Below are 13,993 nucleotides of genomic sequence, written 5' to 3' on the forward strand. Positions count from 1 at the left end.
AAATTGATTTAAGTTATACTGCCTGGTCCTCAGAAAGTAACTATGCTTTTGGAGACTTATCTTTGTCTCTGTATTTGAGGGCTCAAACAGAATGCTAATTTTGAACCCACAACAAAAAAACTAGTTTATGACTTTAAAGAATTGGAATGAGAAGAGCATATTCATTCTGGTGATCATCGCAACTGAAAATCTTAGTACCATTAATATCTGCAACTACTAGTACAAGGAGCAAAAGAGAGAGGTGTTTAGAGTCTTAGCGGTCTACTTAAAAAAACGTATGTTGAATGTGTCAGGATTTGCACAAAAGTCAAAAATATTAAATGTTTATAACCTGTGTAAAATTCTGGTTTCTGTTGCCTTTCGCAGAGCAAATGTAAAATTTCCTAATATTTGATCCTAAGAGGAAATACCGTAGTCTTAGAAACATTCAATGAGAAGAATTATTGAACATTTAATCAATAGAGAAAATAGCCTAACACAATAGGCTATAAACTGTTATGGACAACCTGGTTTACTCTAGCAGTCAACAGGACAGGATTCACCAGGGCGCGGAGTCTAAGCCCAAGTCCGCATGTTCACCAGAGCCCCTGATGGTGGGGATGGGCTTGGAGCGGACAGTGACCAGGACCCTGAGTACACCCACCTGAGGTAGAGGAATCACCAGAGGTAATGACAGGTAGAGAGCCTGACGTGAAGAGGCAGACAGGTCTGGAGAGTAGCAGCTAATCCGTGCGGGTCGGATGGATGGCTGAGCAATAGCGTGGTCAAACGGGCCAGGTCGGTAACAGAGGGGTCAGCGTAGTACAAGGCAGCAGGCAGAAGTATAGTCAGGTCACTCGCCGGGGTCGGTACCAGTAGTTCAGATCAGGTAGGGATATCCAAAAGAGAGGTCGAATTTAGCCAGGGGTCAGAGCAGGAGAGGTCAGCAGGGGTCAGGTCCAGGCAGGTCAGCAACGAATCTCAAACAACGGCAATACAGGAACACAGGAACAAGATCAGATCATACGGCAACTTGTGTCTGTGCAGGGCTGGTTTAAGTAGCCCACCTTGTACCTGACAGGCGCAGCCTAGGTCCTAGTGCCTGCCCAGCACCGTCATAGGCGACGGGTGCGCCTGGGTCCTAGTGCCCTGCTACCTGCATGTCTTGACAGACACCTACGCATGTGCAGACCCATGCGTTGCGATGGTCCCTAACATAAATGAACCAGAAGAGGAAATTATGATAGCGACTTCTGCACTGCAAGCTACAGTAAGTGTATGTAGATTCCTGTGTTGATCACTGACAGTGTAATGAATCAGCTACTGCAAAAAAAACCTGCTACACATAATTAATACAATGTTGCAGAGATGGAACTCTCTTGTTTATGCTAGGATCACACTCATGCATATGAATGGACTGTTGTACCTGTGGGAAACACAAGGAAAAGGTTCCTGCATCTGCTGCAAATGCAGCCGCAGGGAAATGTCATGGTGCATGTCTTGTGTATGTGCAGTGGGAAGCCAGCTGTGAAACACCAGGAAGCCACAGTCAGCTTCCCACAAGCAAGATGGCGTCGGGACCTGAAGATCAGTGAAGAACAGGGCTGGGCGATGACAGCACTGTATCCCTGAGCTAGTAAGTGTCTGTATATTAAAAATCAGCAGATACGGTTTTTGTAGCTACTGACTTTTAATTTTTTTGTAACTAAACAGAGCTCCCCTTTAAGTCTGTTTTTATTTTAGAAGTAGAAAGTACAGAAATAAAAACTGACATGCCACACATATTACATTATGGGTATTATTCAAGGCATTTGCAAAGCATTTTTTAATAAATAGACTCCTAAGTCAGTATCTCAGGGCATTAAAAGCGCTGGAGTGTCTGCCAATAGAACTGTCTGTGTTTCTTCCGTGGTTTAAATTAGAATATTACTGCTTTAAAATGTCATTGTTTTGAATGAAGAAGAAAAAGATAACAATATATTATTATGTAGACATACTTTTAGAACAAAAAAAGAAATGAAATTCTGTGTATTTCAAAGAATATGATATTCATGGGTCTTTGAATATGTTGGATATTTAAGTAATTGATTAAAAAGAACTGGGCACCTTGACAAGTCATAAAAAATGTATATCCATCTTCTGTTTCCTATTAAGATAGCAAAACAATGCAGGCGGCTAATCCATGTGGAAACAGAAAAGATTAATTTTTGTACTGTAAAAAGGATAGCAAAGCATAGCTCTGTGATGGCTCAACCTAATCTGAACCAGTTCCAATGTAAAAACAAAAAAGCATTTTTTATCTATCTATTTCACCACATCTTGGTGGATCTATACTAAATAATGAGGCCCTACAGTATACTGAATCATTGAATGTCATACAGTCTGTGGTTATCTTATCCTGTAATCTGTTTTATTTTTGCAGTCTTTGAGAATCAGACAGCAACCAGTCAAAAAGTCTATAAATCACAATATGAATTAATAAAAAAAGGAACTAAAAGAAAATGTTGCATTACATGAAAACTTATTTTTATTTAAACCTTGTAATACATATGAAAACCATGTACAACAAAAACACTATAGTTTTCCTTTAAAATTCAGGTTTTCTGTATGCTTTTTCATTGGTCTTTACCAGAATTGTTGAAGTTAACGTTTCCTTATTATACACATTAGGTACCAAAGTATATTAATGACACTGGCTGGGAAGGGGTTATCTGTGAAGTGTAATGTGTGCTGCTGTTAACAGATTTAGTTGTCAGGGAGAAGAAACAGGACTTCTGTTCACAGCACAACCTCTGGCTGTGTCTGTGTAAACATGATTTGAAAGAGCCGCTCAGCAGGTTTCAGCCACAATCATTGGCTGAAACTTGTTGATTGATGTGTACTGCATCCAATCACAGCATGGGTAGGCAGGGGGTGCCCGCGCCCAAACCCTGAAGCAGGCCTATGCCATACAGTTACATAATCTAGCCTGCTTGCTCCACTTGTCCGCAGTATTGGGCAGGTGCAAGAGGTTAATGTAAAATGGATGTTTGGATAAAACTAAAATAACACAAGTAACACTTACTTGGTCTTTTTAAGGCAATCAGTTTTCATGGTTTTAACAAGTAAATCGGATTGCTGTGCAAGAAACCACAACTCAAACATTCAGAGTTGCAGAAAATATCACATTAGTTAGCCCAACCTAAATAAATGTGTCATTTGGAATACATTACACAGTAAACTTAACTTAAAATGATGTTATTTTAAATGGCAAATCTGAGTACTCCATACTAAGTTAAGAGTTCACCTAAAGTAAAATTTCCAAGACTATTCACTATTTGTTATTAGTTGTGTATACTAAAGTAAGTGCACCACACTCAATAAGCATTTGTAAGAAGAAAATGCAATTCCTATTCTAGCTTACTTGGTTTTTTGAGGCAATCGGTTGGCATGCTTTTTTAAGTAAGGTTTACTAATTGGATTTTACAGTGTAGGACAGATATTTGGATCCAAGCTCAAGCAACATGTAATGATATATTAGACTGTCACAGTTAAAAAAAAATGCCACATTTATGTATGGCAAAACCTTTGAACACCCCGGTTTCGTTAGACTTATACCTCTATGTAAGCCACAAATTGATACTACAGAGGAAAGAAGTCTTTAAACACAGTTTATTTCATGCTTGCTACAGTGATCAGACTTTGAGAACACCTAAAGTACAAGGCAGTACATGTGAAAGTTTCCGAACTGCATACACATAATATGTTACAGGACCTATTTACTGCAGCATCTATAGGAAAAATTAATATTCAGATATACTGCGTACATGAAACACATAAGCAGTGCACAATATAAACAGTAATATTAGCATTAGAAGCACTTACCATAGTAAAATTCCATCCCTGAGGGATGTAAAAAGGCTGTTGTCAGAGGGATCCATGGGCAGAAGATGTTGACAGTCTGGATCATCTTTTAGCACTTTATTTATCCAGTTTGCAAAAGCCACTTTCTCTTCATCTGAAAGAAGCAGTAGCACAGTTGTCTACTGAAGATACTGGCTTGTCCTTTCATAACCCCAAGCAAGACCAAGAACTTTAGCGTATCGCTTACCACCCCATACAATGAAATGAACACTAATAGATACTGTGTGTTACCTGAATATGAATGCTGTGTTCCCTGGCTGGAAATGGAAGAGGTTCCTCCTAAGGCTGTTATCCCTTGCCTCCTGGTAATTGATCTTCTGAATGTTCGGCTCACATCTTTACTTTTCAGTTCCTGTGCTAACTGCAAAATAAAGCAAACATATGAAGTGAATTTGTTCTTAAATTGTATGCGGTTTTAGACTAGCCATAGAAATAAGTGGGGATTTCAGACATTGCAACGACATTTACTACACAATTTCCCTGGGAGTGTACAGTCATCTGCTCGGGGCTGGGGATAGAGTGTGCATACCTTGCAGTGCACGCAGTAATCTTTTCAAATCGATCCTTTTGTCTCTCAGGATCCTATGGGATTTCAGTCTAAGGCTGTACTTATATTTATATTCTGTCCAAATCAAAATTAAGCCCTCCCTACCCTTTGCATTAAGCTTCACACTGGGTGCATTACTCAGTTTCCAGTAAAGGCTTTGCCATTGGACTAGAAAAGGATATATTGCTAACTTGGGCATATGACAAGGTTCTGTGTACAGCCTGGACTTTTAGTCCAAGTGACCACACAGTAACACAGGAACTGATTTGCTGCCTAAAGAGGGTGACCATATGACTGAAAAAAGGCCTTAGTTAGAGGTCCAGAATGCTGAATAAGGGGATAACAGCACTTCAGCCTAAGTTGGGTACCAGAGAAGGTGGTTAGAAACTTGGTCCTCAACTGAAGTGTGATGACCTCTTCCCAAGGAGTCGGTAGTTGGACCATCCAATTCTTTGTAGCCAGGATCTGAGTTTAAAGAATACCAGGTTGGGCTAAAAGTCTTCTATCTGTGACTGCTGTAATTAGTTTTTGTCCCTTTTTTGAAGTCTGCCATGTCCATTGATGTCCTGTGTTTGCTCTGAAAAGCAAATGCGCCTAACTATACACATCACACCACTAATGCAAAGGACCTGACCCTGAAGTGAAATTCTAGCCCACTCTGTCTCTAAGGTTCCTCTTATGCCTTTGTGGGTCAGAAGGGTCTACATTTTCTGTGCCCAACATGGAGCTTGGTGTGACTTTTGTTGCTTTAGCCATAGGATTGGATCGCAGCTGAAGAGATTAAAGTTTAGCTCTGTGGCAATGTGTTAAAATGTCTTTAGATCCCTTAGAGACTGCATAACAGTATCAGCATTGTGGGGACGAACCTAAGTTGTTTTGTTGGGAAAGCAATGCCTTGCTTAGTAATTTTTGCCAGCGCAAATAAAAATTTAAAAATGAACTCAGAAGGTGCTGTACAAAAGGAGGAGTCTAGTGCCGAGTTCCAGAGGATGTCTGACCAATTGGTAGAGTGGGAGAAGTCCTGCTGTTGCTGTAAAAGGAAAGATGCAGGCCATGTGAATAAACATTCTCACCATGCTGCAAGCTGCTGTGGATATATTTACATAAGAGAAGATAGAAAATGATGCCAGGATTCACCGAATACCCCACTGTCTCCATAGTGCCTACTGAGTGAAAATCCTCATCCCAGTAATAACCATCAGTCCAGCTCTTTGCAGAGAGATGATTACCAACACCAAAATTTGACTAAAACCCTGCAACAGCTTGGTGCTATAAACCTTGGGTGGGTATGAGGCCATCAGGTGCTTGGGATTTGCTTCTTCTGTCTGTCCTTGAAGCATATGCTAACTATGTAGAGAACTTGCCTTGAAGGCGACACCACCAACCTCACTGCCTTGGGCATTGTGGGTGGACTGGGCCATACTGTACCCATTAGGACCATTAAGGTCACTTGTGTAGCAGAGAGCACCCCTATCACCATGTTCTTGAAAGTGTTTTGTGGGAAGGGAAAGGATGATGTAATGCCTGAGCTTCTCTGGCTAATGTTAATAATTAGTCAGCCAAGCAACAACCAACAACCACACATTACGTGACTTTGAAAACTCATCAGTGGAGTAGTAAAATATAGTAAAATACTGTAATGTAGTCCCTCAATAAATACTGTATATAGCTGTGTTATTTGGTAGAACTTGTTCTGGCACAAACGCTGTTGTGTCAGCTCATCCAAGTTATATACAAACAACAAACTGAAACAAATTAAATACATAAGAAAAAATAGTTAGATGTAAAAGGCATAGTACCCTTGACAAAGATGCCAATGCAGTATTTATTTGGAAGATGGATGAACACTGTAGCAACATTTCCAGTTACTGCACTTATTTTTGTGTATACAACTATGCCTGCAGTTAAATTGGCAGATTCTTGTTAATGTTGAATAAAAATTAAAAATATGAAAAAATTACCAGTCAGAGATATTCCCATATACTCATATTTCCAGCATTAAGGGCGTGCATGGCACAAATGAATCAATGCTTTTGTTTTAACTCAGCATAATATGGTCTGTTATTTCCTAGGGGTTATAGCAGAGTGGGGTGGTGAGGTTTCTGGCTGATAGTGGCCAAAGCCAAAGGCAATTTGGCGATGGAGGAAAAAGGGTGACAATCGGTGTGATTGAGACTGCAGTAAAGAAGAAATGTGCTGGTGTTATAGGCCCATAAGGAAAAAAAGGGAGCATCTAAGCAAAGCTTAGGCAGAAGGAGACAGCAGTACGAATGAAGCACTAGGGAGCTCAAGGACAGTGGGAAACAAAATCTATGAGATGGGGCCAAAGCAAATAACAAATAACTGTGTAACAGGAGGAGATAAAAGAAACATGTACAGTATGTAATGGGGGTTGGATAAAAAAAGGGGAGGTTTGTATAGCCAGAGGAGAAAAGGAGAAGATTTGTGTGATGTGGGTCAGAGGTAAAAATAGAAATATGTGTGTGATGAGGGCCAGATGAGAGTAGGGGAAGATCTGTGAGATGAGTGCTGGAGGAGAGAAGGGGGATATCAGTGTAATATGAGCCAGAGGAGATAAGGGGGAAATAAGTGTGTGGTGAGCCAGAGGGGAGAAGAAGATCTCCATTATGAAAGTTGAAGGAGTAAAGGGAAAATTTGGGTGATGGAAAAAAAGAGAAGATAGGGGAAATGGTTTTTTGGTGGGGCAGAAAATAAGAGAATAACAGTATCTGTATGGCATGTTAGGAATGGAAAAGAGAAAAGAAAGATTTGTGTGATAAGAACTGGAAGAAAGTAGACAAAGATCTACAGTGTGTGATGGGGTATGAAGAGTGAAGCAGAAAGATCTGTGATGAGGGCTGGTGTCACGGTTTGGGGTCAGGCTTGGAGACCAGTGGCTGTAGTAGAAGAGAGTTTCACAGGTAGGCAGCTGGAAATGCACAAGCAGAGCCCTCTAAAGGATGATGTGGACGAGCCTGAGGCATGGGGTCTAAGCACTACCCGTTGTTCACCAGAGTTCTTGATGGTGGAGATGGCTTTTGCTGTGTGTTTGTGCCAGGATTGACCCACCAGGAGGTGAGCAAGCTGGGGTCCTCTAGCAGATATAGCAGGTAAGGAACAAGCAGAAGTGAAGTCAGTAAAAAAAAAAAAAGTCAGTAAACATGTCAAAGGTCAGTTAACAAATAGTAGCTGGGTGTAATCAGATGGAAATGTAGTCAATGAACAAGGCAAGGGTTGATAATGAGTGGCAGCAAAGATAAGGATAGCAGCAGGTATGCAAGGAGCAAGATATTGGCTTGAAAGAGCACAATAATCTGGAACACAGGAAATGCTGAGACATGGCTTAAATCAGGAAGTTCATGGGAGGAGCAAAGAGTTCAAGGTTCGAGAGAAACATGGTATAAAATAAAGTTGTCCAAGGAATCAGGCAGGGAGCTGTCGAGCATCCCTGGTGGCACAGCGAGAAGAGTCACTGCCAGGCACCACAGTTTCCGCAGGCCCAGAACCAGATGCCAACATCTGGAGTAGAGAAAAGGGTGACTTGTGTGATGGGGACTGGAGAAAAGAAGGATATCTGTGTAAAGAGGTCTGGATGAGGGAAGGGGAACATCTGTGTGATAAAGACCAAAGGAGAAAGGAGGAATATCAATGTGATGGTGACTGGAGAAGAAAGGAGGATATCTGTGTGATGGAGGCTTTAGGAGAGAAGAGACGATCTTTGTCATTTAGGATGGAGGATAGAATGGTAAGATCTACGTGATGGGAGCTGGGAAAAAAAGGAAGATTGGTTTTTTTTGCTAGAAAATAACTCCCAAATATTATATATTTTTTAAAGCAGAGGACCTAGAGAATATATTGGTGGGTTTTACAATGTTTAATGTCCCATGTTATTTTCAAACACAATTTTTCGGTAAAAATACACTTTTTTGAATTTCAATGCAAACAAAACAATACATAACCCAATTTTTTTTACAAAATATAAAATATGTTATGACACCATGTAAATAGATACCAAACATGTCACACTTTAAAATTGTGCCCACCCATGCAACAGTGACAAATTACGTAAATCTTACTATCCATAGACAATGATTTAAAAGCCTTTGCAGGTTACCACTTTAGACTTACAGAGGAGATCTGGTGCTAAGAATTACTGCCCCATGATTTGACGTTTGCAGCAATACTTCATATTTGTGGGGCAAACGCTGTTTGCGAGTGTGCTTGACCAATGCATTTGTTTGCCTTTGTATGCAAGCACGGGGAGTTGGGGGCACTTTAATTTTTTTACATTTTTGTTATTTTTAATCTGTTGCCTAATTTTATTTTTTTTTTATCACTTTTATTGCTGATCCAAGGAATGTAAACATCCATTGTGACAGCAATAGGCATGTGACAGGTACTCTTTATGGAGGGATCTGGAGTCAATGAGACCCCAAATCCCTCCTCTGCCCTTAAAAGCATTCAATCACACCAAGATCAGTGTGTCTGAATGATTTTATTTTTTAAAAAGGACTCTGTGCATTTCCGAGTAATAGGAACGAGAATAGGATGGTCAACTCTAAATAACGGTATCAAGATGATTTTTTATTTATAATTTTTTCATCATTTTTATTCATTATTCTTTTTCTCTTTCCTTGTTTCTCTTTTTATTCCACTTTGTTTTTCTTTTTTCTTTTCTTTCTTCCTTGTTGTTTTCTGAGATCACTGTTTTGATACAATGGTTTTATATTTTTGCTACAATGTACTAGTAGGCGTATCCTCGGGATTCAGGAGTGCTGATCAGGACAGGAGTTCTTTATTAACTAACTCCTATATAAGACAGCACTTCAGTTGTTTTCTTTGTTATGATTAAGCATGAGATAGTGGAAAACGTGTTAACAGGTCCTGTATTCATGTCCTGGTGTTTTGTGTATCCTATTGATCAATAAATATACACTATATTCATCAATCCATTGCTGCAGACTTCATCCCAGTATAACGGCTCATACTCCAGGAACATATGGGTAAGTCGCTGGAGCTGAAGTGGGTAATGAGAGAAAGAGAGAATCTGTGTGACAGGTACTGCAGAAATCATTGGTAATATTTGGCACTGGAGAAGACAAGATGAACGTTAGAGAAGTGGAAAGTGTGACATCTGGCGATGGAGGTGAGAAATCCTTGTGACCAGCACATATCAGCATTTCTAGTCTTGAAGTAAGACCCTAAACAAGTCCATGAGGGTTTATTTTGCAGTACAGCTTGTACTGAAGATTTCAGGATCAAGGGGGTAAATATTTTAAAAAATGCAGTTGCAGTTATGTCAAGCTGAAAAAGCAGTTGGGTTGAGGGGTTTCTAGGCAGGTTAAGGGGGGTAGGAACAGTAGACTAAGTTCACTGAAAATGAACCTGTCCTCTAATACTCTAGTTCAAAAATAGACCAATATGACACTATCCCTATTCATATTCCTTCAGGGTATGTGCTAGAAAACAAAGATATTGTGCTATATCTGGTAAATACAGTGCAAAACGATTAGCACATTTTTATTTTAGTTTCCAATCTGCTTCAAGTGTTACTAAACCCACAACAGTAAAAATCCGTCTGTATATGCAGTAAAGCATGCTTGTTATACTCACTGTGAAACCTAAGGGATTAATCCTGCACATACCCATTTTGGTGTGTATTGCTATAGAAGTTTTTTTTTTCTCTTGGGAGAGTGCATGTGATCAGCACAGGGCCAATCAGCACTGTCCAGACAGAGGGACAGGGGTTCTGCATCCTCCTAGAGCAAAATGAAAACTCCGCCTACAAGCTTTAACATGTGCTCTGCTGGACACTGATAGAAGTCACACGACTGCTATATACTACTAATGAGAAAAGGTATTTAGCAGTTTATATTTACTAAAATAACTGTGTTTTCATATTCTGTGTACTGTGGGAGACCAGATATAGTGAATGCAGGCTCCTGGGTTTAGCAACACTTTCAGTACAGTATTTTAGATGTATCAATATTTCCCAGACAGCTGTGGTTTTAATGGCATATATGCATCCATTTGTAAACAATTTACAGTGCACATGATCGGAATACTCGTCTTCGTCTCCAGGCATTTTGATCCAGTTAAAGGGCTGGGAGGCGGTGGAGGTGGGAAGGGGATAAAAGACAGAAAAATAATGTTTTTTCTATAAAGGAACATACATTCCACATTATTGATTATGCTACCAAAATTAGTGTGTGCTGTAAATTGCCTCCAGCAGTGCTCCTGTTTCTTCTTGTTGGAAGTGCCATTTTGCTGATGTCCAGAGCCCCTGAACAGCAGTAAATTTTTAGGCTGTCAGCAGATCAGCCTTTAAGTTTTACATTGGTATACCTGCAAAAGGGGCCAACCTGAAATGAGCTAGCAGAACTTAATTTTCTGACTAAAGTTCCACTTTAAATGGATACTCAGGCATATATAGTTTTACATGTGAATTCCAATGAGTAGGGGTAGATATCATACTCAAGACAGAACAACTTTTGGTTAAAGTGGAGCTCCACCCAAAAGGGGAAGTTCTGCTTTAAGGACTGGTCTGATTTTGACAGGTACCTGCTCCCACTTCCGCTTCGACTGCCTACGCAATTGGAAGAGGAAGTTCTAGCCCCCCCCCCTTTCCTCAGTCTTCTGGGACACGTGACAGGTCCCAGAAGACTGCGGGACCACTCATAATGTACAGCATTGCTTGCGCATGCACATTGGGAACCAGCGAGCTGTCACAGCCAGGTGCCCACACTTCAGATGCCGGCACCAGAGACAGAGGATGGCCGGTGAACCCGGCTGGGGTAAACACACCGCTGGATAGTGGGACAGGTGAGTGCCCATTTATAAAAGTCAGCAACTAAAGATTTTGTAGCTCCTGACTTATTTTTGTCAGAGGAGACTAGACAAGAAAGACTAGATATCATACAGTAAAATTACCCAGTTCTTTAAGCTGTACAAGTCCTGTTGTTAATTGATGTGAACTAGTGCCTTTGCAAGTGAAATCTGCACAGTTTTCCCATCAATATTTCTGCATGTATGGTGTGAAGGAGGCCTTAGTCACATCTGTGTTCTTGTAGCCCACATGTTTTCTTGCCTATATTCCCGCACAAGTGTCAGGGCAAACACTTCAATATAACTGTCAATATATGAAGGTTCTTATTTCTTCAGGACAAGGTATAGCTAGTAGTATTTGAATGTGATAAATGCTACTAGGTACAATATATCATGATCTGGATCAGGGGGTCTCCAAACTTTCTTAACAAAGAGTCAGTTTACTGTCCTTCAGAGTTTAGGGGTGCTGGACCGTGGCCATTGGGAGTAGAAAAGGTCCTGACCTCAGTTGTAAAAAGCAATGCCCCATTTTTTGTGTAATTGGAAGGGATTGTGCCTCACATTTGTGTCAATGGCCCTATTGTCAGTGTCACTGGGAGAAATTAGGCCACATCGTTGTTGCAAATGGGTGGAATTGTGTCCCATCATTGGTGTCATTGGCAGGAATTGTGCCCCTTCATTGGTGTCAGTGGGGGGAATTATGCCCCATTGTTGGTATCAGTGGATGAAATAGTGCCCCAAGGGTTGGATAAAAGCAAGCAAAGGGCCGTATCTGGGCCCCGGGCCGCAGTTTGGAGACCACTGACCTGGATGAATGAGAACTTTCACAGTTACTCTTGTAAGTACATTCCTGAAAGATGGCTATCTTTATATTAGCAGGCTTACTAAATTGTAATAATAGAATAAATATATCTTTGTTCCACAGAGATTGTGTAACATACATTTTGGTTATCTTTAATAAGATTGTATTGTTTTTTTAATGTATAACTGTGTGCAGCTTAAATGTACTAAGGATACTCACCGCTACAAACTCCTCAAAGTCAATTTTCCCATCTTTGTTGCGGTCAGCCGCCGAGAATATTTTCTCTATAATCTCTCTTACCCGGTAACCTGGCAGTGGGAGGTTGGCTTCTTTGAACAACTGTTGGAGCTCATAGTCATTAACATATCCACTGCTGTCAGTATCTGCAGCAAAAAGACAGGTTTTATTTAATCATGGAACATTGAACATTCTGTTATAATATTCCTTGTGGGTATTAGACAATGGGTTAATGTTTCAGCGACACCATATCCTCATTTTAGAAAGAATATATTAAATTCAATAGAGCAAGTGACCTTGTTCTAATGACAACTTTAACATTTTTGGTTTTCTCTCACTTTATGTCTCAGTGACAGTGATCACCAGGACAAATAGAGAAGGAAAATCTAGTAGGAACCTTGCTTAATCAGAATTGTCAAATTTTAGGCTAGGTTTACATTTGAGTGGGTGGTTGTGGGTGTCGGAATTTCAGCTGTTCCCACACCAACAACCACCCGCAGTCAAAGTGCACTGCTTTATAGAGATGTGCAGGGCTGCCATTCATTCCTAATGGCACCCCACATGCATCTGAACCTGCAGCAAAAAGCACCATGTAATTTTCCTACAGCCACATTTTTGCGGTAAAGGCAGGCACAGCAGCCCATTCATTTGAAAATGTGGGCCGCAAACCCGCTCAAGTTTTTGTTTGGTTTATCCTAACTTCAAGATATTGTTTGCTTTTGCCTGTTGCTGGGGAGTGTGCTCAGCCCTCTAGAGCAGGGGCCTCCAAATTTTCTACATTTTACTGTCCTTCGGACTTTAGGGGGGCCGGACTGCAGTCATTGAGAGTAGAAAAGGTCCCAAAGTCAGTTTGGAAAAAACAAAACCCCATCTATGGCATAATTTGCCCCACTGCTGGTGTCATTTGGAGAAATTGTGCCCCACCGTTGGGTTCATTGGGAGGAATTGTGCCCCATTGTTTCTGTCATTGGGTGAAATTGTATCCCTTCATTGGGGGAATTATGCCGCATTATTGATTGGTATCAGTGAATGAAATAGTGCCCCAAGGGCCGGATAAAACCAAGCAAAGGGCCACATCTTGGAGACCACTGCTCTAGAGCAAAAAGAAACAATAATACTAAGTGATGAATATTTATTTCTCTATGGAATATCATTATGCGATTACCAGTGGTGAATGCTGGGGGAAGATATACATATTTGGGTTGTTCTCGGAGAAGGGTCTTTGTCTCTTGGACTGTTGCCAGGAGAAAAGGCAGGGTTGGAAGTCTTTGCATCTCAGTTCTGCTACCTGGGGAAGGTCTGTGCTAAAAGAGGGGCCCGAGCCTAGGTCCTAGAGAATTTATGCTGCTTTGGAGGGTATATCTAGAAGGAGTAGAGCTGGAAGGTGACTGCCAGCGGACATTGCTCATTCTAGGAGGTACTTTTGCTATCTGTTTGTGTTTAACAGCCTACCAATACAGATTGCCCATCTCAACTTAACAGTTCAAAGCATGTATTGACTGTTGATAGTAGGGAAGTCTGGAGTCATGTTCAGTCATTTTTGGGTACCTTGTGCCTTTTACAGGTACTAGTGACTGGCCCCCAATTCCTTTCACTGCACAATGTGTGAAGGATTCTGCCCTGAGGTTTGAAATGCTAGCCCACTGAGCCATCTGGCGGACCTTCTCATCTGCCCTTGGGGAAGGGGATGCTACAAAAAA

At 40.8% G+C, this 13,993-nt stretch overlaps 1 protein-coding gene across 2 annotated transcripts in view; it reads right to left on the reverse strand.

Annotated features, from left to right (window-relative positions):
- The window catches only part of PLS1 (plastin 1), a 166,597-nt gene that overhangs the window by 63,986 nt on the left and 88,618 nt on the right, over positions 1 to 13,993 (reverse strand). For both annotated transcript variants that reach the window (XM_089672569.1, XM_089672568.1), the window contains exons 3-5: positions 12,276 to 12,439; positions 4,114 to 4,243; positions 3,844 to 3,976 (exon numbers count right to left, since the gene is read on the reverse strand). In XM_089672569.1, the coding sequence (XP_089528695.1) occupies positions 3,844 to 3,976; positions 4,114 to 4,243; positions 12,276 to 12,439 (427 nt within the window). The remainder of the gene's footprint in view (positions 1 to 3,843; positions 3,977 to 4,113; positions 4,244 to 12,275; positions 12,440 to 13,993) is intronic.

The sequence above is a fragment of the Staurois parvus genome, unplaced genomic scaffold (genome assembly GCF_062004578.1).
Source record: "Staurois parvus isolate SC_StPar_1 unplaced genomic scaffold, SC_StPar_1.0 ptg000131l, whole genome shotgun sequence".
Taxonomy (NCBI): domain Eukaryota; kingdom Metazoa; phylum Chordata; class Amphibia; order Anura; family Ranidae; genus Staurois; species Staurois parvus.